This window comes from Phyllostomus hastatus, unplaced genomic scaffold (assembly GCF_019186645.2).
Source record: "Phyllostomus hastatus isolate PE091 unplaced genomic scaffold, TTU_PhHast_1.1 phas_contig_40, whole genome shotgun sequence".
Taxonomy (NCBI): Eukaryota; Metazoa; Chordata; class Mammalia; order Chiroptera; family Phyllostomidae; genus Phyllostomus; species Phyllostomus hastatus.
Window position 1 is genome coordinate 22419253 of NW_025333872.1, and position 26537 is coordinate 22445789.

General features: G+C 34.3%; 1 protein-coding gene across 1 annotated transcript in view; it reads right to left on the reverse strand.

The window, feature by feature from the left end:
- Positions 1-26537, reverse strand: part of EYS (eyes shut homolog) — a 1607944-nt gene that overhangs the window by 706935 nt on the left and 874472 nt on the right. The window contains 2 exon segments of the mRNA XM_045842859.1: positions 11701-13449; positions 14600-14792. Coding sequence (XP_045698815.1) covers positions 11701-13449; positions 14600-14792 — 1942 coding nt within the window.

The window sequence follows — 26537 nt, forward strand, 5'->3', positions numbered from 1 at the left end:
TCATACGTGTTCCTTGACTAATCCATTCACCTTTTTTCAATCAGTCTCCCCTTTGCCCTCCCCTCTAGCAGCTGTCAGTCTGTTCGATGGAACAGACTCATCGAACAGACATAGAATCTCTCATTCTATGTATCTGGTTCTATTTGCTCAATAGATTCCTCTTATAAGCAAGATCATATGGTGTTGGTCTTTTACCAACTGGGTTTATTTCACTTAGCATAATAATCCCCAGTTCCATCCTTTTTATAGCAAAAGGTAGGAATTCCTTCTTCCTGCTGCACAGTAAAATGAGCCTCTTAAAGCAGAGTTTCCCTGCCCCCTCTGGTAACAATAGAGGAAGTCAAAGAGATTCAAAGAATGAGAGAGATTAGACACCAGGGATGTTGTCCCTTCCTGAGACGCAGGGTGTTATGGAGAAAGAACCTGAGAATAGTCTTTAAGAGTCAAAGCTGCACCCAGATGCGAAAACAGGCACCTAAATCCTAAAAGAGTATGGAAATGAATTCTAACGAGTAGTGAGTTTAATGTAGACCCTAAACCCAGATAAGAATTGTAGTCATACCAGAAAATCTATGTGCAGGGTATCTGTATTTCTGGGCTACATAATCTGTGAAAAAATACATTTGTATTTTTAAATCAGCATGATTGCAATAATTAGTTACATAATAATAAAAAACTAAGACACCATACTGTCTTTGTAAGCCCTTTTCTTTAGCATCTGACAACTTTGAACCCAGTTTCCCACTTGAGATCTCTTATTTTATTAAATTGATTGGGGTGATATTGGTTAATAAAATTATATAGGTTTCAAGGGTATAGTTCTATGATACATTATTGGCATATTGCATTGCATTGCATGCCCACCAAAGTTAAACCTTTTGTCACCATATATTTGATGCCCTTTATACCTCAGTCTACCCCCACCACTCTGTTGCTCTGGTAACCACCATACTCTTTGTGTCCATGAACTTTTGTTTGTTTTTTTCTCTTCTTTGTTAATTTATTGCTTTAAGTTTTATAACTTAATCACATGGTTCCTAACTTTTTATGTCTGGCTTATTTTGCTTGGCATGATACTCTCAAGATTGATCTATGTTGTTGCAAATGGCAGCATTTCATCTTTTCTTATTGCTGAGTAGTATTCCATTTTACATATATACCACATCTACTTTATTCCATTGGCTATCAAGGGAGGTCTCTTTATTTATATCAGTCTCCTCCTGGTCTGTCATGTTTCAGCTACCTAGACAGGGTTTAGAGTTTGAAGTTGACATATAGCATGGCTGATATTTTTTTAATGAAGAAAATACAAAAATGGAATTCTCTATTAATGAAAAAATAAGATTTTAAAAAATGAGAAGTGATATTTCCAGTATTCTTAGAGGCAATTACATTATCTGGTCCTGAGTTTAATTTGGTCTCCAGATTACATTGTCAGGGTCAATAAAGTTAATGTACTTTCTTTTAATTCTCAAATTTGAATTAAATTTATAATGTATACCAATTTTCCTGTAGTTGTCTCAAGTTAATCATAACCAAGTTTAAAGAAAATATGATATTTCTAAAGATTAGTAGGAACCGAATATAATTTTCAGATTTTTTTCTATTTTTTCCATATCTTTATTTTTTTATTTAAACTTACTTGTATTTTTTTTTATATTACCATTTAGTCCCCTTACACCTCCTTCCTGCCAGAAATCACCACACTGTTGTCCATGCCCACAAGTTCTTTCAGCTTTTTGCTCGACCCCTCCACCCCTAACTTCATCTCGGACTAGCTCTCACCTTGCTCTCCATCTATGAGTCTGTCCTCATTTTCCTTGTTAGTTCAGTTTCTTCACTGGATTCCACATATGAGTAAAATTATATGGTGTTTGTCTTTCTCTGACTGGCTTATTTCCCTTAGCATAATGTTCTCTAGGTTTATCCATACTGTTGCAAAGGGTAAAATTTTCTTCTTTTATATGGCCAAGTAAAATTCCATTGTGTAAATGTCTCATAGTTTCACCCACTCATGTACTGATGGACACTTGGGCTGCTTCCATATCTTGGTGATTGTAAATAATGCCCCAATGAACATAGAGGTGCTTATGTGCTTTTGAATTAGTGTTTTGGGTCTTTTCAGATACATTTCCAGAAGTGGGATTGCTGGGTGAAAAAGCAGATCCATTTTTAATTTTTTGAGGTATCTCCATACTGCTTTCCACAGTGTGGTGACTGTGTGTGTGTGGCAGGTATAAAGAGACTAAATGGTGATAGAAAAAAATACCATAAAAATCATTTAAAAAAGAAATAAGTCGAAAGCTTCAAATAGAAATGTATAAAAGGATAAAGGATTCAAATGGAGCTCTCTTTCTGAGAAAGCTTTATGTTAATAAAATATGAAGAATAATCCTTCACACAACTGTGAGACAATATGTCTTTTTATTAGAAAATTATCAAAAGTACATTATTTGTATTAAAATTGGATATATACAACACATTGAGAATCTTACTTTCCCCTTTATCCCTAGCTGTGTATAACTTAAAAAAAAACAACTCTTCTCTAATAACTTGTAGTATTTTTGGAATACTAGTTCTGCCCCAGAATTATTATGCATATTAAAATTATCTCTAAAAAATCTGGGCACATATATACTTATAATCTAAACAATGAGTTTCTGTTATTGTTTATATGGTAAAATGAATAAAATAATACTAACATGAGTTTAATTTCTTGCTTGTGATTTAGTTGATTAATATGAAATCTCTCAATAAAATGTCATTTTGCACTGAACTAAACAGAAACAATGGATTAACTTTGATTCCCATCACAGGAAATAAAGACAATTAGAGCCAAGTAATAAAATACAAATATAAATATTTAAGTTTTGTATAGAGATTATAATTTAAATAAAATCCTTATCTTTTATAGTGCTAAATTTACATATGTTTAAAAATATGAAACAAATATTTTGGCTATGACTTAAACATGGGGATAATTTTGAAATAATTCTTTCTTTTTCTTCTCTTTTCTCATAGGGAGGAGGGATAGGATTAGCTGATTAATTGTCACTCCAAAGAGAGTAATTGCTTCCTTATTTAATAGCTGGTACTTTTCTAATAATCCTTTTCTGATTTATGGAAGAGATTTATTTTTACTAGACCACATTTTATTTGAAAAGTACTTTCTGATGCTAATAACATTTATTATTTATTATTATATAGGAGTTTATCTTTGAGTCATATGCTTTCTTGAAACTATTATTTTCTTAAGTTTATGTTTTAACCATTAATAATGTCTACCACAGTCTTGAAATATAGTTGACTTAAAAAAAAAAACATTTCAATCTCCATGTCATATGGATTCAGTTTGTCCACTTGTCTACATGTGTACTTGTGTGAGACAGTATCCCCTTTGCTATGACCATATAACCTATGCAGGGTCAAGAAGCATAGCAACCTTAGGAGATAAACACAAGTTCTCTTTCATTAGCCTGCTGACGATAGTCAGGTTTTCCTCACCATGTGTTTTTTCCTTAATCTAAATAAATGTCTTAACAGAAAATTTGTTTTACACTTTTACTAATTTTACTGATAAGAGTAATGATAGGTGCAATTATCTAGGCTTACTACCTCTAGAGACTTAGTTATGCACAATGCATGCTTTGTCTGGTTTAATCTTCACAAGGCTGTGTGCAGTGGTCAAGACCAGTTTTCCCATTGTAAAGCAAGAAGGGTGAAGTATTCTAAGATCACACAATTACTAAGTAGATTTGGAACAGATTGTTTGGCCACGGAACCTAAATTCTAAAACTACCAGACTGTAGTAAGGACACTGTAGAAAACAATACACCAATTTCTGTTGGAGGAATAATAAGACAGTATGAGTTCTTTACATGAATATTTTAGTTTCCACTTTATTTCCATGGAATTGAAATAGACATTATCTAATTCTTTTAAAAATAGGGGGTAATTCTTGTGGGGTTAATTAAGATAAGTATATTAAAAATATGTAATTGAAACCCTGTTAGTTTATAAAAAAGAAGACTTCTTCAAGTATAAACTATAATGCTTATGCATCTTCAGGTACAAATATTAAATTATCTAAAAAACAAAATTTCACCCTTATTTGTTTTCAGCTGTGAACATGATAAAATTCAATTTTATTTTATTTCCATTATAGAAAGTTTGTTAGAGCATTGTAAAGAATGACAGGGCAGTCGTATTGAAAGAAGAGATAGATTAACACTAAAGAAAATTAAAATGTACCCATAGTCTAAGCAAAATGGTCAGCCACTTAAAAAAATCACCACACAAAATAAGAGCCCAGATTGAAAATCAAGTAGAAAAAATATAGTACATGGTTATAATCTTAAATCAAGACTTGTACTTATAAAGTTTCCAAATTATATCTAGAATTTTATCCATTTACAGTTATAGATTGGATCTTCATGTCTTGTTTTTCAGCACTAAGTCACTCTTTAGAAAGTAAAATATGGACGTTTCAGAGGAAAGAGAAGGTAAAGAATATAGAATAATAGGAATATAGGAATTAATGTGTTTTCTACTCTAGAGGATCCTGCAATTCAATGCTGAGAGTTGAGAGGTTAGACATCAAGTCTAACCATCAACTTGTGAATTTAGGATGAGGAGGCAGACAGACCCTCAGGAAGCAAGAAACAGCCTCATATGGAATTTGGCAGCCCAGGGAAGGTGGTAAGGACTGCCTCAGAGCATCAGCTGTTGAATTTTATGGAGAAAGATATAAAAGTGTTAACGGGAATTAAAGAGACCTAGGGAAAGCTTAGAAACCTCTGTCAAAGTAAAATCAGGGATTTAGAACCTCATGAGGTGCAAGATGTGGCTATATTCAGAAATCAAGTACCAGAATAGGATAAATTAGTCAACAACAAGTGAACAAGTCAAAGGTAGATGAGATAGCAATAAAATCCATGATAAGCATTAAGCTTAGATTTCAAATATTCGAAGCTTAAGGATCACAAAAGTATTAAATGTGGTTTGGGCAGTAGCCTAGAGGCTAAAGAGAGTGTGTAGATTTGGATTAAAAAAAACTAAACATTTAAGGAGAGGCTAACATTTAAGTGGTATTGTGACAGATCATATATATATACACACAAACACATACAGACACATGCACACACATGCACATATGTATGCATACACATGTGCACACACATGCACGTGTGTGCACACACATGTATATGAATGCATGCATGTATGTACATGCACATATATACCTACTGGTTAATATGGATATATATATGCCCATATTCCAAAAAAGTGACTTCACAAAATTAATGATAGTGCCACCTTATAGATGAATCACAGAGGCTAATCAGATAATTTTCTAAAGCCAAAAATTTAGTAAGTCATGGAATCAGAATGCTATGATTTTTTCATTTTCCCATGTTCTTCCATATTAACCAGACAATGAAATTGCATAACTTAGAGTTCTTAAAATTGTAGGAAAATAGCCTGGGAAATGCATAAGAATTCTGCACCAGCTTTTTGCCTTTAGTGTGTCCTTACAGGAAGATGGTGAGGCACATAGGGAGAATATCATCTGACAATAGAAGCCAGAAATTGGCTTGGTGTTGTTGCCAGCCAAGGAATACCCAAGCTTGGCAGCCCCCCATCAGAAAGAGCAAAAAAACAAGAAAGAATTTACCTCTACAGTTTTCTTTGAAAGAATAGGGACATCTTTTTTTTGGACTTCTAGGTTTTAGAAGTATGACACGCAAAAAAATAAAAATAAATGAATAAATTGCTGTTGCCTTCAAGCCACTCAGTTTGTGCTACTTTGCTATGGCATCCCTATATCAAAGATATGTTCATAATTTGTGTGACGGTTACAAAATTTTAGCACCAATGTTATCAAATCTCATGTCTTCAGCATCTGTCTTCTTCTTTTTTAATATTTTGTAATTCTAGCATCTTTTCTCTCAAAAGTTAATATTACATCATTAGGCCTCTCTACTCCATATTGACCTACTGTTACATACAAACACACAAGCACATACCCAAGTCTATATGCATACCAACACATACATACTTACACATATACTAGTTATACCATCATGTAATAACTTGAATCATTCAATGTTTTGATTAGTAGAAACTTCCTACATTCAATATGAAGTCACACATAAATTTCCAAGAATAAGTATAGATAAATATGTATTTAATGCTGAACATGACTGGTTAATTCATGGCAGATGAAGAAGTTAGAGGGTCTTTCTATGCCTCAGGGACATAACCAGGAATGCCATTATAAACTTATCAGACTTTTGTACTGTAATGGATCTATTGTTAAATTCAGCTTTGTAGCTGATAGAATACAAGATAGATATACTTGTAGCATGTCTGGAAAAATTGGTTTGCATAGATTTCCATTATTTGTCTTCAAGGGATGACTTAAGATAATTTGCTTAATAAAACAAGTTACCAAAATAAATAAAAACAATCCAATGCATCAACAAATCTCGTTGGCTTGACCTTTAGACTATATTCAGAATCTAACAATTTGTCAAGACTTTATTGCTGATACCTGGTCCTGTTCTGAGCCATAGGCATTTCTCACCTTGACTAGGGCATCAGAGTCCTAAATGGTCTCCCTGCCCACTCCCACCCACTAATCAATTCTCAATAGTGCAGCCAGAGTATCATCTAGATTAGGTAATTTCTCTGCCCAAACCCTTGGAATAATTTTGTTCCATTCAGAGTACAAGATAAGCCTTTAAAATGGCCTAAAGTTCTTGGAATCTGATTTTGTTTTCCTCACCCTATTATCAATTTGACATCATATTCTAAAAGTCTCTCTGTTGCTTACCTGCTTTTACCACAATGACTTCCTTGATGTTTTCAGAAAAAAATGTCAAACATCTATCTCCCTTAATGTAGCATTGAGCCAATTATTCTGTGTGGGATATTTTTCTCCCTATATTTACACATCATCATCTCCGTCAAGATGGCTTCCTCAAAGAGATAACACTTGATCATACTGTTGTTTCTCATCCAGATCTTGTGATACCCAGCTCCTCCTAACTGGCTCTATTTTGTCTTTTATTTATACAGGCTATCACATTATATATGCAGGCTTTCACATCATTCACACACACATATATAAATTCTTTCTCACACACATTATATATGTAACATAACAATATCACATTCAAGTACACCATATGACATTTTAGGTCTAATCTTCAAATTACTGTCCATCTCATGTGAGACATTTGCATACCCTACCAACCATACTTAAGCAGGCATTACTTCTGCTAGACCCTGTATAATACATATATAATATAGAAGATAAATATACTTAGGATTGTCAGGAACATATATAAAGGACAAAGCCAAAGGGGGGTAGGATCAAAGGTGGAAGGTGGGGATGCCTGGGTGGCAGGGAATGGAGCGGGGGAAATGGAGACAACTGTACTTGAAAAACAAAAAATAAAAAAATAAAAATAAAAGTATACTTAGGACATACATTTAAAATATATATTTTATAGATATATACACCTACATATATACTCTATATGTATACTAGAACTATACTATGTATACTTTATTATATATAACAGGTAATAGAGAAATATGGGTTTATTTCGCTTAGTGTTTGCTAGAAATTCAGCTGTAGGAGGACAGGAAGCATGTGTTTTGTTGAGTAGTGTAGCACTTGCACCATAAACAGAGACCAGAGCATGGTGCATCCTCCATAAAATGTCTTGCTAACTGAAACATGGTTATTAAGAAAGAACATATGTTATGCTAATCTGTCAAGTAGTTTGAGTAATATCTTAATTATTGACATTATATAACATCTCAAAATATTGCGGATGGGTGTTCATAAAAGTGACAACTTGTCATACTAAACTACATGCTGCAAGTATAAATAGATTTGGGAGGCAATAGAAATATCTTTTTTCAACTTCCTATGTGCAAGTGACTGACAATAGTATAAAGAATTGAGAAAAACTACGTTGGTGGATAGGCAAGTCACTTGTCATATGAGCAGAATTAGATACATATGCCCTACCCACAGGCTGAAGATGAAACATGTCCATTTAGAGATCAAATAAATATTAACTGATATTTTATCTTAATTATTTAATACTTGTTTTTGAAATTTTATCTAGTCAGTCCTCATGGAACTTATTTTGGTATAAGGTAGAGAGAAAGAATTCTCAAAATAATGGAATGCATCAATAAAACTTATTAAATATTAAAATCTTTCTCTATCAATTCAAATCTCTCCTTTATGTTTTATATCTATCATGTTTATCTTGATTTTCTATTCAATTTCCTTTTATATCCATCTTTGTAACAATATCACACTATTTTGTTATAATTTATTTTAATGCATTGCATAAAAATACAAGCTCCCTTACTGCCACACCTATTCAATATTTCCCTGGATATTCTCTTCCACTTTAAAATGACAGGATCAAATTCTAATTATTCCATTTTAACTGGTTTGAAATTGCTGTATACTTTGCAAATATAGTGTTTATGTAGCATTAAGGGGAAAAGTCTCATGTCTCAAATAAGGACATCATATTGCTATTTATCTACTTTTATGGTTATTCAATAAACTTTACCTTGCAAACTTTGCTCTATATCCTTTTAAGGAGCAGTAGTATTTTTCTGTTAATTAATTAATGCACCTTATCATTAGATTTTTAAATGTAGGTATGAATTATATACACATGTGTACATGAAGCATTTTGAATTCTTTGAGTTTAATGAAACTACCTCTTCTGTTTCAACTTTAAAAATAACATTGAATATTGTGTCTTTATATTTTGTTATGGTTAGAAAAAATAATACATAGAAAAAAGGAAGATAATGTAAATCCTTATGGTAAAAATAAAATAAAAATACTCAGTAAACTATAACTTGTCAATTTTTTTTACTGAATGATATGGTAAATTATATCATTAAATGTCTTAATTTATATATCTACTCATCTTTTTATTCCTGGATAAAATATCCCCTTGTCATTTACTATAGTTTTATTAATATTATATGACATCATATTTTAATTTATCATTTTATGACTATGAATTGGAAAATGAAACTCAAAACTTTTTATTTTGTAAAATTTTTGTTATCCATTGCTATTAGAGAATATTTGGATCAGGAACTCTGGTTGCTGTCTGTGATAGCCTTCCCAAATGATTAGTAGAAAAAAAGAAAGTCATATCACTGTGAAAAGACAATGTTTTTTTTTCTCTTAAACTTCATTTTCCTCATGAGTTAAACAAAACCACAAAAGCTGCTTTAGTTTAGAGGATGTCTGAGAAAAACTATTTTGATCCAATTGAATAAAACTAATTATACTACATAACCAGCAATTCTACAGTTCAAAAATCATGAGAAACATTGATACCTCCATGAAGCCTCACTTTGCTTATTACAAAAGGTTGCTTTGAGGGTCATATTTTTCTCAGCAACCCACTGCAATCCAAGAAATCCACCAGAGTAAGGGAACCCAGAATTACAGGCTTTCTAACTTATTTACATTTTTAGTATGGAGGTAGGATGTAAGGAGGAAATAATAGTACCCAATGATCCACTTCAAAAACATACTAGGAACTCCCCTTTATCAATTACACACTTATTCTATATTTTGGCAGTGTCATGGAACCTTATCAAGATTTTAGCACTATAGTCCATTCTACTGTGGCCTACCCCACCTTTCCTTTACATGAAGAGACTAGATCAGATGTGTTTTTAAAGATTGTTTCCAGCTACTGAATGGGTTTGGTCAACCAGAAATGCCAGGAGGATACTAGAAGACAAGAGAGAAGTGAGGTTGGGTGTATGTTTCCTGGTCTCCTCCTGGTTGTTTGGCTTTGGATTGCCTGTATCCTCTTCCTAAGGGCCATGGCTTCTGTAAACTGGCAGCTTTTCTCTTTAGATCCTGGGGTTTGAAAACTGCTCTTTACTTTGTCCCTCTTGGTGTAGGGGTAGTAATGACATTCTGCTGCTACTAGTTCCTTTAGAATCATAATATCTCTCACCATTTTCCTTAAATTTTATCAATATCTTTGTAAATAATTTCTCTATTCAACTCTTCCCAAATATTCCATTGGAGTGTGCTATCTATTCCCTGCCTTGGCCCTGACAAACACAGTGGGTGGACATATTGGAAAATGCCAACATGTACCTTGTAAATAATTCATTATCAGAACTGAAATAATTAGCAAAGCAATTAAAACTAGGAGGAGACAGAGAATTGGAGGAGGTCAAAAATCATCAAAGAGTGTTTGCTGTGGTAGTGAGGAGATGAAAAAATGGAATGTGACAACATTTTTTTTCATAAAGAGCAAGCCTAGGATTTGATTTCCTACAAATGTAGATTTCCTGATTATTTCTAAGGGACTAACTGTGTGAGCATAGAAGGTGTACTCAGTTGCATTTACTAAGAAACTTACACGTGACAAGTGATGTATTAGGCATTGCTGATAAGTCATACTAGTTATACAAAAAGCTTTGACTTGTAAAAGTATAAGAATATTTCATTTAAATTTATAATTTGGTCATGGGCCAGGTCCCTGGTTGGGGGCAGGTCCCCGAGAGAAACAACCCAATTAATGTTTCTCTCACACATTAATGTTTCTCACTCTCTCTCCTTCCCTGCCAACTCTCTCTAAAAAAATAAATAAAACCTTTTAAAAATTATTGTTTAACTTAATGTAGTTTTTAGAAACTTTGTAAAGAAAATCATATTCTACTGAATATACTAAATATGATGATTTGGTTTTTCAATTACTGAGTTGCCAGACATAAATTACATACCTGAAATTTAATAAGATATACATGTTTCTTCTAAAGCACACACATAAAACCACAACAAACACATACAAAACAATTTCTCATTGAATGAAAATTAACATCACTACCATAGTTATACTTGAATTTCTACAAGACAGAACTTCTGTAAATAATGAAAAATCTTCTTTTTCTGCTAAGTACAATTCATTAAACCTTTTTTTTTCATGCTTCCCAATTTTATAGCAATTACAAGGGTAGAGAAAATTAGTGATTTCTAAAGTGCTTTAAAGTAAGAACAATTATCTAAGAAAAGTGGCTTTTCATTAATTATTTAAAATTCACACATAATATTATCTTGTTTCAATATTTATGTGTTGTTTTGTTAAACAAAAGACATATATTGAATTTATATTGAGTTATATTCATGAAGTTATATTCATGCATCACATCTTTGTATTAAGAAATGACAAACTGCATTATGTAGGATGGGAAAACTCAACAAATTTCCCTTAATTTCTGCATCTTTCCCATTAAAAAAAATAAAATACCACTTCTAGAAAGTGTTATGTTGCATTCAACCTGACAAAAAGCTATTTCAAGAAACGAGAATAATACAAGTTATTCCTAAACTTTGAAAGATCCATTGCAATGAATTGAACTAGTTCCGTTTCTGATTGCTTGCCAGCAGTATAGCCATCTCCCACAAACTCCTCTATTGATATGGTAGCCTTTGTGGCAGTGCATAAAGAATAACCATCTGTGTCTGGTACAACAGCAGGTGCCATCTTCATTGACTGGCTCCTGCTCTGATTACAATGAGGCTGTTTAGAGCACCTGGTGACTACAACAGGCTTTTTCTTCTCTGTAGAAAAGAAACTAATTTACGAAAGTTTATTGAAGTGAAACTGAGAAACTCACCAGTAATCATCAGCTGACGAGGTACTGGAATGGACTCCAGTGAAGACAAAGTAAGAGATCTAGTGAAGGGAAGCCTCTGGACCACAGGGGCAGATTCCCAATCATGCACACTAGGCTGAAGGTGCCACTGGGACCACTCTGAAGAAGTTCTGAACTCTTGTTTTAAATCAGATGTTAAACTCACATAATCTGTAAAATGTGTCCAATTTGGCATAAATGCAGACATGGGGAAAGAGGTCTGCATTGGAATTGACTGAGTTGGTGAAATGGTATATAATGCAACATTAGAGGTTGCTCCTAAAATGTCAGACATCGAAGCTGTGTATGATGGAGGGTTGTTTTTGAGGTCATTTGAATGTACAGTTACTGGGTGACTTTGTAAGTTTAAGTCAAAATTCAGAGAACTATCACTTGTGAGAAGTTTGAGCTGTTGTTGAGATTCTTTACTCTTTTTCATGCCCAATAAATTATCTTGATTTAGTACCTCAGTGGGACCCATAGTTATACCATATTTTCCTATTTTCAATATTTTAAAAATGCTTCTTGATAGCAATGGATCATCAGTAGTAAGTTTTAAAGTCAAATCAGAATGCATCAGGTCGAAAAAATCAGTTTGTGAAGGGACAATGGATAAACCAGTCTTATCCAAACATAAATCGACATCCAAATTACTTGATAGGGTAATGGCTTCCTCCAAGGATGAGGATAAAATTATTCCTTTTGTATTCTTTTTAGACAGAAATAAAGATGACAATTCTGTGAATGCCACTGGTGGTGTTATTTCAGTAGCAGAAGAAAACGAATGCCCAGAAGTGATAGTTTGAGTTCCCATTAGTGCATACCAGCTGGCTAATATCGCTGAGTTCATCCCAAATGTCTCATAAAAATGGGACTGTTTGCTATGCAAAACTTGATCTGAGAATTTATGAGAGGATTTTATTTCAGTCATAGAACATGTTGCACATGTTTGGCTTAATTCACTTAAGGAATCAGCAGTTTGTGATTTGGTATTTGTGAGTCTCCAGTTGCTAGATGCTTCAGTAATAATCTGATATTCACTGGGATTGGAGGCTTGTGCAGTGAATCTGTGCAGAGTTGATGAGTTTAAGAAGGCTACCTGTTTAGAGATAATTATCTTAGCAGGAGAAATAGGAGACATTGAGGAGCTCAGCAATCTCCAGTACTCTCTTCTTGAAATTAAGGAAACAGCTGAATATTCTTCAGTATCCTCTTGAGCCCCCCTGGAGACTATTGGAGGTATGCTCGTGGAAACTGTGAGAAGGAATCCAGGGGAGAGGAAGGAGTGCCTGTTTAACTGAATATCAGCCCCTGGAATGCCACTAATTACTGAACTCATTGTGGTAGCAGATAAGGCAACAGTCTGATCGTTGTCAAATAATAAAGATTGTGTAGGAAAAATAAAATCTGTCAGTAAGGAACAGATGATAAATGAGGTCCTCTCTCCCCTGTCGAGGAAAAAGAATCCTGGTGTGACAGCTGAAGTTTGCGTAGGCACACGTGGTACTGCTGTTGCTCCTGGGATAATTTGTGTTGGATCACAAACATCAAAATTCAGAAATTGAGAAGAGGAAACATCTGTGGAAGAAGGAAGATCATATTTTGCTGAAAGCTGTCTAGTAGAAATCAGTTCTTCCAATAAATAGTTTTCAAAGGATATACTGATACTTAATACTGATAAATCAGCAGTTGAGAAAATACCATGCTTGAAAATGCCTGTCTCTTTTGAGCCTTCAGAGAAGAAAAAGCCAAATTTAAAAAACAAAGAAAGAAGACAAAATTAGTTAAAAATAAACAACCTTGGTCCTGGGCTGACTCTTCTGCAAATTACACTGTCATCTCACAACAGTTATATGCAGATAAATGTGGATCTGTAAATCATACGCATGTAACACTCTCTGAGAAAGTTAAGGAGTGACTGCACAACTCCTTATTCACACTCCATAAGAGGGCCAAAGTCAGAACAAATGGGGTTAGGTAGAATGGATATATTACAAACGACATGTAAATGACTTCTTGGAGTTGTAAAACACGATAATTTACAACTCTTTGTCATTGGTAGAATCAATGACTTTTAACCGATTAGGTTAGGAATGTTAGAAAATATCATTTTACTTTCTAAATAGGCAACATATTCTGTATATTACATCACATTATATTTTAACTTAATTCTTAAAAGAAAAATTCTTAATTCTTATGTAGACAAAAAATAGAGCAGTCAGCCTTTTTGTTTCTATCAGCCTTCAAAAATATTCTCCTTGCACAATAAATATCTGGTTAAAGGCTATAATTCTCATTCTGATTGTTCTGAATGACACTGAGTATATGAAGAATGGCTGTATAATTTGACATACACTACATTGTTTAAAACATGGCATTATGTGATTTATTAAATTAAATAATAAGACATTAGAACATACTAAATTTCTCAAAATAGTTCATAAGAATTGAAAACAGATTTTTAAAAATCTGAGTATATTTTAATAAATTGATAGGTACAGAAATTTACATATAACATTTAAAGACTGTGAGTAAACGCAATGAAGGAAATAGTACAAAGCCATTTTAAATAAGTTTTACTGATTGTTTAAACAAAAGGAGCTAAAATTGGGGGTCCTGTTATCTACCCTAATTTATATTTCACAATAAAGACTATTAATGAACTTTTTGTACTCTTTTAGGAAGAGTGTTTATTACCAAAGTATATCAATATTCTTAAAGCAAAACTTAAAAAGTAACATATAACCAACAAGAATTCTAAGATGATTTTGAGCTTCTGATATATTATGTATCTTAGAAAAATTAAAATGTCAGAAAATAACTTTCAGTATGCACCTTTTTCAAATACAAACATCTCCATATCTTACTCTCCTGTACTTACACTGATCAAATGAATGGGTCTTCGTTATGGTCCATAGTTTTGTAGTCCATGGAGATGGAAAGCTACTGATTAAAGTCACAGAAGGGGGCATCATATATGTTTGTGTAGAAATGGCATCTGTTCTTTGAGAGGAGGAAGGTAAACAGCTAACTTGCCTTATTTCATCACCACAAAGAAACCCAGTGGAGCAGGCCTGCAAACAATAATCACCTTAATTAAACTCACAGTTTTTCTTCTTTTTTAATTCCTGAGAAATAACTTTTTAAGTTAGTTTTGAAGTCATTTGAATTTTTATAGTCATTAAATAGCTCAATGCAGCACCTTATTTAGTTTGAAAATAAAATTTCTACAGTAAATTTTATGTATATTTCAAAATGAATTCATCCTTTCACATTTTGGTTATGCTCAATTGAGTGGCTAAATTTGTTCTTAATTCCTTTGATTTTAAGTGAACATACTGCTTTATATTTGCCTTGAGGATATTTTTTCCAAAAAAAAATATATGTATGGGAGTCAATCTAAATCTAGTGGCTCTTTTAAAAATTATAAACATTTTTGGCTCTAAATGTCATATTTATTTGGAAGATAATATAAAATTCAGTGTCTACATTGCATAGCTTGAAAACATTTTCTCATGATGTTCAAAGTATTTTAATTCGTATTGTTTCATAAGCAATGTTCCTTATATGTTTTTTAGTTAGATGTGAATAGCCTATATCTGCCATTACTTATAAAATAAGTTCTACATAAAGAAATTGGTTTTAGTTTATAGGAAAGAAAATTGTGATGTGTGCATAAATAAGTACAAATGGATCAGGGTATTCTCCCTAAAATAAAGAGTTAAAAATTAGTTATGCTATTTGAAGTAATTTAAACTTTAAGTAAATACAATTCAAATATATTTTAGAATACAAATACATGCCTATTTCCTAAACACTAAAAATGTATTCAATAGTTATCAGGCTTCACTGTTTTACTATTTGTCCAAGATGGTGTCTAACTTACACAAAACGTAAATTCTGCTTTAGATATTCTTTTCCTTTTTTGTTTAACAGTTAAATATTCTTTAGTCACTTTCAAATCACACCTGAAAGTATTTATGAAGGTCATAGGTTTCTTGATGTTATATAACTGCTTTAAAAATCTAACACATAGAAAATAGTAAAAAATGAAAGTAGAAGTGATAAAAGAAACAGCAAAAAAATATGTCATATGATTCCAAAGTTTAAAAACCAAGAGATTTGTCCCTTTCTCCATTTCAGGGTAAGTAGCAAGCCCTGGAAAGACAACAGATTAATAAAAACACACATGATACTAGGATAGAGACCAAAATGTCAATATACTAGTTTACAATGAAAACATAGCTGTTGGACAGTTCATAAGTGTCTTAATGCCATGGTCAGCATTTCCTACTGAATACAATAGAAGCTATTTCTTAACTACCTTGAGAAATCCCTACCACAAGATTAAGGGATCTTTAAAGGTCCTTGGTCAACAAGTTCTCTTTGTATCAGCACAGCTACACAAAAATCATAGGTTTCTTTGACATGTGTTAGGCCAGAACATGTAAAACTAGATGATTTGAATGCTTACGGACATCAGGCTAAGATATTGCCATTAGAATTGTCTGGAGTGTGTGATGCACACTGATTAAAAGTCTCCTTACACAACTTTGCATTGACACTCCCGACATTTGCCTCCATGATGCTGATGTGTTCTCTAACAGTGTTGATTATTACATCATTGGATATGCTGATTCATTCATTCCTCCAGGTGAAAAGACAAGCAACCAGGAAGCCACACTTTTTCTTTCCTATGTTGCATATCTAGGCTCATCCATAATGAGGTATTCTTAGAGTTTAACTCTCTAAGGTGAATTTATTTTCCTAGTTTTGAACTGCACAAAAAAATATCTTGTCATATTTCCAAGTACTATCAACTCAAATCATATATGTCATTTTGTTGGCAAATATATATGTATATATACAGACCTACATGCATACATATATAGGGGTGGTCAAAGTAGGTTTATATAATACAGATAAATACAATAATTAATAAACAAATAATAATGCAAGAATAAACTGTGTTTCATGTACTCACAACTATAAACTTACTTTTGCCTACCGTTGTGTGTACATATATATACATATGGTGTGGGTAAAAGTAGGTTTACAGTTGTTTGTATTGAAAACATGTAGATTATGATTATTGAAATAGCTTTGTTAACTCAAAAGAATGTCACATACAACTGTAAACCTACTTTTGCTCATCACTCTGTTCGTATGTGTGTGTGTGTGTATACACACATATATATATGTCAACACAACTTATTCTAGACAAATGTCTATATTTTCCCTTAGTTAAATACCCAGCTGCATGTTCAATAATCCCATTTACTTTTCCTTGTGGAGTAAATGTCTCAGTCATTCTTGTGTTTATGTGTGACCATGTGACTTACTTCTAATCAATAAAATGTGAATGATCAAGAAATGTGCCATTTTCTGATTGATCCAAAAGGATCTTCTATGTGTGACCCTGCCATCTCTTCCCCTATGTGGTGACCCACATGTTAAAGACAGGTAAGCCACAGAAGGATGTAGCCCTGGTATCCAAATCTTTATCTGAAAGAGACTAACTGAAATCAGAAGAATTCACTTGGATTTCATGTGAATAAAAAATAAATTACATTAAGCTAGAGGTTAATATAATAAATTAAATAAATTTGGAGGTTGTTGTAGCATGTCGTGTTGTCCTAACTAAAATACCACTCTAGCTTGGTGTTTCTAATAATATTCTTTTTTACTACAAGAAAATTAAATCAAAACAAAAATGATTGGGCATTTCCTTTTTCATAACTGCTTGATTACACTGAAAAAATATAGGCATTTAAAATATTTAGCTTTGCTTTCATTTACTAAACTTTTAATTTTACATATTTCTTTCTTAACTTTGTGGTTACCATAGCTTACTTATTTTACCAATATACCTCCTATTCACTTATTCATGCATCTGTCAAATATGTATTGAGTACTTACCATGAATAACATAATGACTAACTGATATTTATTAAAACTGATTATGTGCCAAGATAATTACAGTAATTTCTATAAAACTTCATAACTTTAAAAATACATACATTTTCTTTCTAAATATATATTTGAGGAAAATAATGCAAGTGAAATCTTTCAAGACAGAGCTGTATGAAAATATGATCATATTTTCTATGGACATTGTGTAGCCCTTTATATCTTCAGTCAACAAATATTTATTAATTTCTAAGTGTGACTATTATTAAGAGCTAAGAGTAAATTAGTCAACAAAATAAGAAAAGTCCTAACATCACATAGCTTTCACCTTATTAAAGGATTCAGAATTTATTCATTAATAACAATGAGCAGTAAGTGGCTTAAAGACATGATTTTGCAAGATAAATAATAAGAAAAAATAGGGAGGGCTGTCTGGGAAGAAGTGGTCAGCAAAATTTTCTGAGATCAGTGATCTACGTTAATCTGAATATCTGAGGACAAAGCATTCAAGGCAAACAAAATGGTACTACAAAGTCCCTGAGGCAAGAACATGCTTTGTATATTTGAGCAACAGCAAATGAGCAGTGTGGATGAAGAGAATAAGGACAGGTCATCAGTTAGCAGTGAGGTCATAGACATGGCCCGGGGCTGATCACATAGGATGATGTGCTTGCTCACTTGTTTTTGGTTGAATTTGGAATGAATTCTGAAAGTGATGGAGAGCCCTTGGAATATTTAATATTTGGAATAGGAAAATGATATGGTTTGATTTATATTATAAAAAGATTACATTAATGCTATGTAGATAATAGACTTTTAAAAAAAGATTTTATTTATTTATTTTTAGAGAGGGAAGGGAAGGAGAGAGAGAGAGAGAGAGAAACATCAATGTGTGGTTGCTGGGGGTTGTGGCCTGCAACCTAGGCATGTGCCCTGACTGGGAATCGAACCCTCGATGCCCGGTTTGCAGCCCGCACTCAGTCCACTGAGCTACGCCAGCCAGGGTGATAATAGACTCTTAAGGAAGTCTGGAGTGGAGGAAAGAATGAAAGACAGGATACTAGTTGGAAGCTAGCAGTTGTCTAGGTAAGAGGCAAAAAAAGATTGGCCTGGTCTGAAAATGGTGAATATAGTGAGTAAGGGTTACTTTTGAGATATTTTTGGAAGGCAGAGCCTATGATACATGCTGATATACCACATGTTTGGAGTGAGAAAAAAAGAAATTTAATAAATAGTTCCTAGGTTTTGTTTCTATCATTGGATAAAGTAGATGTGCTGCTTACTAATTTGAAGAACAGTGGTGAACACTGATTAGGAACTGGAGGAAGATCAAGATTTCTGTTGAAACTCTTTAAATTTGAGAAGCTTACAAGTTATCTGGATATGGGTATAGAATAGAAAATTGAAGATATGAGTCTCTCAAAAGAATTACCCTTAAGTTATTCCAATGAAGTGAAAGTATAAATTAAGTGAAACCAGTGTTATTTCATAGCCCTTTTCTTTAATCTGTCATCATAAAACCAGAAAATGGGAAAGCCAGGATTCACATGTGGGGAATGAGGCTTCACAACCACATTCACAATTGATGTGCTATATTTTTTTCTGGTATATCATTTGCTATAAACAGTTCTCTATAGTTGATTATTTTAGATATGAAAATTAAAACATTCTTCTTTTTAACAGCCTGTTTAAAGAACATACTATCAATTAAATTTAATGACCACTAATAAGGTACTATAATCAGAGCAAAACAGTGTCTATTATTAACAGGAGTTTGCAACCCTGTGGCTTTAGTATTTTTTCATTTAATTGATGGTAATATTTGAAGATGTAGTGTAGTACTGTAACTGAATTTTCTATTTGAAATGATGAGTCTGTGATGTAGTAAAAAAAATTCCCAGTGGTTACAGACAGTTTCATATCAATCTAATTTTGTAGTTTAAACTACTTTCCTCAGAACTGATGTGCCAAATTTACTCTGGATGTCCATCCTTTTGGTGTTTCTGTGTTACACTGGAAGAAGAAGAGTTGTCTTGGGCCTTACACAGTAAGTAAATTTACAATTTTCTGTTAGGCCACACTCATAGCCATCCCGGGCCTCATGCAGCCCATGGGCTGCAGGTTGGACACCCCTGCTTCAAGTTTGCTAAAATAACCTACAGCTTGATTTTCCCACACTATCAAACTATATATTATTAATATTTTTATTGTTTATATAGAAAACTATGCATAATTTGTGGGTTTCAGTGCAAATGAAAATATGAATCATATTTGAAAAATGGTTAAATGTTCAAGTCAGCATAAGCAGGATATTAGACTAAATACGTGTTGGTATGAGGGGAGGGTCTGCTATGGCAGCATCTTATGCAACTCACGGGTCACACATTGACAATATTGGCCTGCTTGTACCCACTATTTTGCCAGACTGTATAACACTGGATTTACCTGCTATTATCTTGATGCCCTCTGTGAATTTGTTCAGGGTGATATTTGCCTTCTTAAACTGAAATACCATTTTGACAGTCAAAAGTAACAGTTTAGATGGTTGGTATGCTAAATTCATGACACGGTGTTCCTTGCAGAATTACAAAAGAAATATTAGACAAAGGAATGAAGATAAAGTAATCAAGCAAGTCAGTTTCTAAATACAGGCTTAGTTACCCTATCAATTACAGTTCTTTGAGGCAATAAACTCTTCCCAGGTTCCTAGACATAAGACTTTTCAATTTATGCTAATTGGAATTATCATGTTTCATTAGGAAAGGTTCATTAAACTAAAGTTCTCTTTGAATAATCTGTTTTTTGGCAAACCCTTGCATTATTTACATAATTTTTAATTCTATACAAATTCTACTACATAAATTTTACTACATAAAATTCTTATGACACAAGTTACAAATCACAGTCCAGGCATAAGACCATTAACCAACAGTTCATATCTAGCTTGTACATTTCTTCCATAACTTTTTGGTTAAGTAACAGGGAAAAATTGCAAGGTGAATCTTTACTTCCATCATGTACATGGTAGGCAGAATTACAAATTTTAAGATAGCCCTCAAGATTTCATGCCCACCTCAACCTTCTACTGACCACCTTCCTACCTACCAGTATATAGGCCCTGCATAACACATGATAGACTTCATACCATGATTAGGTTAGGTGATGTTATGTGGTATAGTTGACCTTAAGAAAAGGAGATGGGATACTGCAGAGAGCAGGACCTGAAGCCATGTTTAGAGCATGCCCTGCAGAACAATGACTCAGGGGGATGATATAGCCCCTCCGCATGCACAGAGGAGTATGGCAGGTAATATGTTCTTATCTGAAGGGTAAAACCACACTCTCAGAGCATGCACAATAGAGCAACATCAACCACATATGTGTATCTATTGAGGTTGCAAAAAACAACATATGTTTATCAGATCTGATGTAAATATGCACCCATCAAAGCTGATACATATAACATGTACCTATCAGGACTGAGGAGAGCAGCATTTGCTTATCCAAATTAAGAAAAACATGTTTATGTGAACTTGTGCTAAATCAACAGGACTTTTCAACCAAAACAAAAATAAAAGCAGAGGACTTCAGACCACAGACAACGCATCCAGAGAGCAAGTCACTATGAGACACCCTGCACGTTTTGCCTCTGGAGAGAAGGCCCTACACCACACTTCTGACCTCTGGCTCTTCTTGCTGTCCCTGTTGCCTCTTGGACGGGACCTAATTTGGGTCCTGGGACTGGGTTGGTTAGACCCCCAGTTCTCTTATGTGGTGCTATTACTAATCGTTTCTGAGTGTTATTGTTATTAGGTTGGTATGGATTTAGATTGAATCTGCATTAATAAAAGCTGAGTAAGTAGCATAGCTGCCTGTGTTGGCTCCCTGTTATTTCTCTGTGCTGGTGTCATTTGTGGGACTGGTGGTCACACTGGCAGCTCAACACTTTCTGCTCATAGGGCCTGGGTCAGACAACTGAAGTAGGAATCAAAGCCTGGATACCGTGAAAAATACACTGGTGACACATATACCCTTTAAAACCAGAGTTTTCTTTGGCTGTTCACAAACAAGGAAGTCAGAGATTTGAGCTATTTGAAGGATTTGAACGCTATTGCTGGTTTAAAGACAGAAGAGGTCAAACAGCAAAAAATTCAGGTGGCCTATAGGAGTTGAGAGCAGCCCCCAGCTACAACCAGCAAGGCAATGAGCAATTCAGACCTACAACCAACCAAAGCTAATCATTGAATTGGATTCTGCCAATGACAGAACAGAGTTTGGAAGTAGATTTTCTCTAGCCTGCCGAGGGGAATTTAACCCAGCTGGCACATTGCTCAGCCTAAGCAGAGAAGCCTGAGAAGTTAGCCACACCATGCCTTGATTTTGGGCTTATAGAACTAGTACCTATTCAATGACTGTAGTTTTAACTTGCTAAATTTATAGCAATTTGTTATGCAGCAATAGAAACTAATACACTGTCCCACCAGGCTCAAGAACAGTAAATACCAAGAAACTGGGTCCTATCCAGTTTTGGAGTCAATGCTCATCATGCAAGGCAGTATATTAAGAATCCTATCACCAAAAGGTGGTGGTATCTGTAATTTTTGTTTCAGTCTGTCCTGGATGTTTGTGGCCTCAGTTCCATTGCCTCTTCCCTCCTCTTCCTTGCCTTGTGTTGGAGACCTGACTGACTCTTCAGGTTGCATTTCCTGGGTTTTTTTTGTATTAGCTGGCTCCTACCAGTGGAGGCACTAGTATCACAGTGAAAAGTGGAGCAAGGGAGAAAGCAAGACATTCTTACCCCTCCCTGTATGTACAGGTGAGGTCTCAGGCAGCATCTGTGCTCCTCTGCTCCAATCCTGCATCTTTCAGATGAGTTATTCCCATGGATACTGTTCCCTTTTTCTTCCTGGGCTACCTTGAGTGGTTTCATGCTGTTGCTGATATCTGTTTAACTTCATTATCCTCTGTTTAGATCTCTGTTCTTTCACCTCTGTAACCAATTCCCTCTATTATAAATGCTATAAACTATTTCTGTTTTCCTAGCAGTAAGATGCTAACTGCTTCAGTGTTGCTGCCCTATGAAGGGTACTTGGAAGATTCTTTATGCGGTTATCTAACTCGATGGGAGATGAAAGGTAAAGTAGATGTCAATCTGAAAGCAGGAGTACTCTTTTGAAGATTGATATCATTGACCTTTAATAATAATTTTCAAAAAATCTATATTAATGATCAGAGATCAAATGTTAAGAATACTTTGGTGTAAAATACATAATATTGAGATACTTTGTGCTATACAGTTGGGTAATATACATATTTTTATTTTTAGTTTTTCTAGAATTTCTTATATACAATTGAGATATATAGTTCATTTTAATAATTAGATTTGTTAATTGCATGATGTTTGTGTATCAACTTGACATATACATCTGTACCAGGTTGCTAAAAGTGTCTGTAGACAGCAACATAATCTGAGTCTCCAGCCTTATCTTCCCTTTTGTTCCCACCACACTAACATGCCATACTCACATCGTCTCCTCTTTGTGATCCCAAATGGGGTGGGTCTTTTCCTCCTCATGACGCTCCCATATGTTGATGCCTCTGCTAGCATATCCATAATCTCACTTTTCCCTTGGCTTATTTCTTTTCACTTCTCTGGTTTTAACATAAATGCTTCCTCCTTAGAGAGAACTTCTCTACCATTTACATTTTTTTCCTCTCACAGTAACTTCTTTTTCTTCAAACACTAACTCCAGTTTGAATTACATTTTTGTTTATGGAGCATTTTAATTTATATGTCTTTCCTGGTATCCTATAATCACTACTAGGCAGAAGCCTATGTCCACTCCATTCTGTACTCCACTCAGCAAACTATTGGTTTGCTGCTTGCCATTTAGCGTTTAATGAATGAATGTGTAAGTAAAGGTTACAAAATTCTTTGTATACACTATGTAGTTGAGCTTGCAAAATATAAGTATTTCCAAGCTTACCTGGTTTAACTGCTGTTTGAAGCACAAAATGACCCTACACATTTTTTTAAGGAAAGCAAGCAACCAAATATGAGTCTTTCCTTACAGAATGATTAAACTAACTCTGAAAATAAAGTCCAAATTCATGTGAATGGTGTGTGTTGAGACCACAGATGACAGATAACAAAAGAAGTACAATTAGTACTATTATACTTTTTCTTTGTGTATTCTACATTTTAGTGGGGGGGGGAAGAGTCTCCTTTGCCAGAGTTTCTTGCTAAGGAATGCTTAAATCTGCTGAACAGATGGACTAGGAAGAATGGGTAAATTATTTGAAAATTTTTTTTTAAATTTTTTTATAAAGATTTTATTTATTTATTTTTAGAGAGGGAAGGGAGGGAGAAAGAGAGAGGGAGAGAAACATCAATGTGCGGTTGCTGGGGGTCATGACCTGCAACCTAGGCATGTACCTTGACTGGGAATTGAACCTGCAACACTTTGGTTCGCAGCCCACGCTCAATCCACTGAGCTATTCCAGCCGGGCTAATTATTTGAAATTTTAAGAACTGGACAATTAAGTATGTTCATAATCATTTGGTAACACCACTTACACCACAGCCAAACATTTGTGAAGTAGTTCCTGGCTTCTCGGTGCTGATAAAAATAGAGCCCTGGGTGAGTTTTCTGATTAGCAAGTCACTAGAGGGGAGATAGAAGCTGGTGGAAGAACAGGTCCCATTGCTTCTTCTGCTGAGTGACGTTCCAGGTGACGACTGGGTATTGAGATATGGAATACCAAGGATTCCAGATTCCACAAGGTTGTGCCTCCAGGCCTCCAACACTGCTCTGCATGGCAGCTCTGACACTTTTTAGGATAACTATTGTAAGCTAAAGAAGACTTCTGGGGAAAATGCTCACAGGTCAAACTTGTTCTCCCTGCCTTCCTTACTTTCTCCTTCCCTCTCTCCCTTGTCTTCTCTGCCTTCTCTGTCTTCTCCTTCCCCTCTTTCTCCACCATCTTCCACCTCCTAACAACAACTGTTCCTCCTCCTCTTTATTCTCCTCCTTTTTTTTCCTAGAGAACAATTACACAGATATTTCTCTGTGATACACAAGGAGTTGAACAGGCAAGGACAAGTTTAGAGATTGAGAGACCTCCACACACCTCAAAGACTTTTGCTAAAGCCCAAGTGAAGATGAAATTCCACCCTTCTTGAAAAACTCCATTAGACAGGAAATTTACATTTTGAAACAGGAGGCTGGTGAATTTGCTTAAACTTCTATGCCTTGAAGTCTGTTGATTGTTTACATGATCAAAACTTTATACAGTCTCACACGGACCTTGTGATCTAAAAAAGATATAGCCTAGACATTCAACATTGAAGAGCAGAAGCCTCCTCACATAGTTTTCCATACATGACAGGGCTCCAGGAGCCAATAGTAATCATATAAACTGTTCTGTGGAGGATTTGAATGAACATACCTGGCAAGTAAATCTGATTTATGCATATCTTCTTTACAAAGAGTTTGTTTGGATGGACATATGTCAATAGTTCTCCAGATGACAGGTATTATTTCTCTGCCTAGGCTGTGTGTGGTACTAAAGCTAAATGGAGATAGTTGTATTTATTTTCTACCTCAAGCATCTACGAAAAAGGTGGCCAAGTTCTCAAGACGCATATAATGCTAGTGTTTTTTTCTTCATGATGACTTGCCAGCAAACAACAGGAATTCCCATTCCCCTAGTGTGCATGTACTTCTCTTCTCTTTTAGGAAAGATGTCACTAAATTGGCTACCCATCTGGCTACCCATCCCTTGAATCTGATGCTGCATCATCATCATCATCATCATCATCATCTCTCTTTCAGGTTAAAACAAATTCATCTAGAGTGACTTCTGAAAACCCTTCTATTGTCCTGTTTTATATCAAACTCTGCAATGCAATCTTATTATAGTAAATCCTAGGTTAGCCACAACATTCTGTAATGAAAAGTTTTGAATGCCCCTTCCTATGGGAAGATGCTAATGATTTATCTCTGGAAATAATGATAGTATATAGCCAACAGTCATTCAAAATCCTTTCAGGAAAGTTGGTCAGTTATAGATCCAAATCAAATAAGGTTAATGATGAGCAATAAAATCCTAGACTATGAACAAAAGCTATGGGTCTATAATTCAAACAAGCCATGTAAAACCTGAGGAATGCTGAGAATTTGGAATTTTCCTCAAAGTAGAAGCACAGCAGCCACACCTAAGTTTTATGGTGTGAGGTCTATGTAACTGACATGAGTATTCTCTGGTATCTGATAATGAGCTCTTTACTTTCTTAGAAAATAACTTTATTTCCCTCATTGAATTTGGCTACCAGATTTTAAGGGTTTGCTTCAGTGGAGATGTCTCTGAAAGAACAAGTTCATTGCTTTTCTAGATAATTCTAATCTTCAGGGATAACTTCTAGTGGACAAAAAATGGATAAAGATTTTGAGGACTTGACTGAATCAGAGTTACTTTTCTGACCTTGCCAAAGAAAGATGCTATAAGTAAAGGAGGTGGAAAGCACAGCTCAGGGGAAAATCCAAGGTTGACATTGAGACAAATGTTCAGGCAACAGATATAATGACAGTAAATTGATGAAGCAAGAGGTCAAATGACATTGTTTTACAGGCAAGCCCTCAAAAGTATATTTACTAAGTACAGGGTATATGACAGAGTTATTTTTTAAAATAAAAAGTGTGACCAGGTCATTCTTCAGCTTAAAAAATCGTCAATAGGTTACAATTCTTTCCAGAAAAAAGAAGAAATGATTTAGCCTTGCATATAAAGTCACTGGTCATTTCTCAAAACTCATTCTTATTTCCTACCACTTTTTCATATAGAGTATGCTACTTCCTACTTCATACATGTTGTTTTCCTTCTTGAATCCTACCACTGACACATATTAC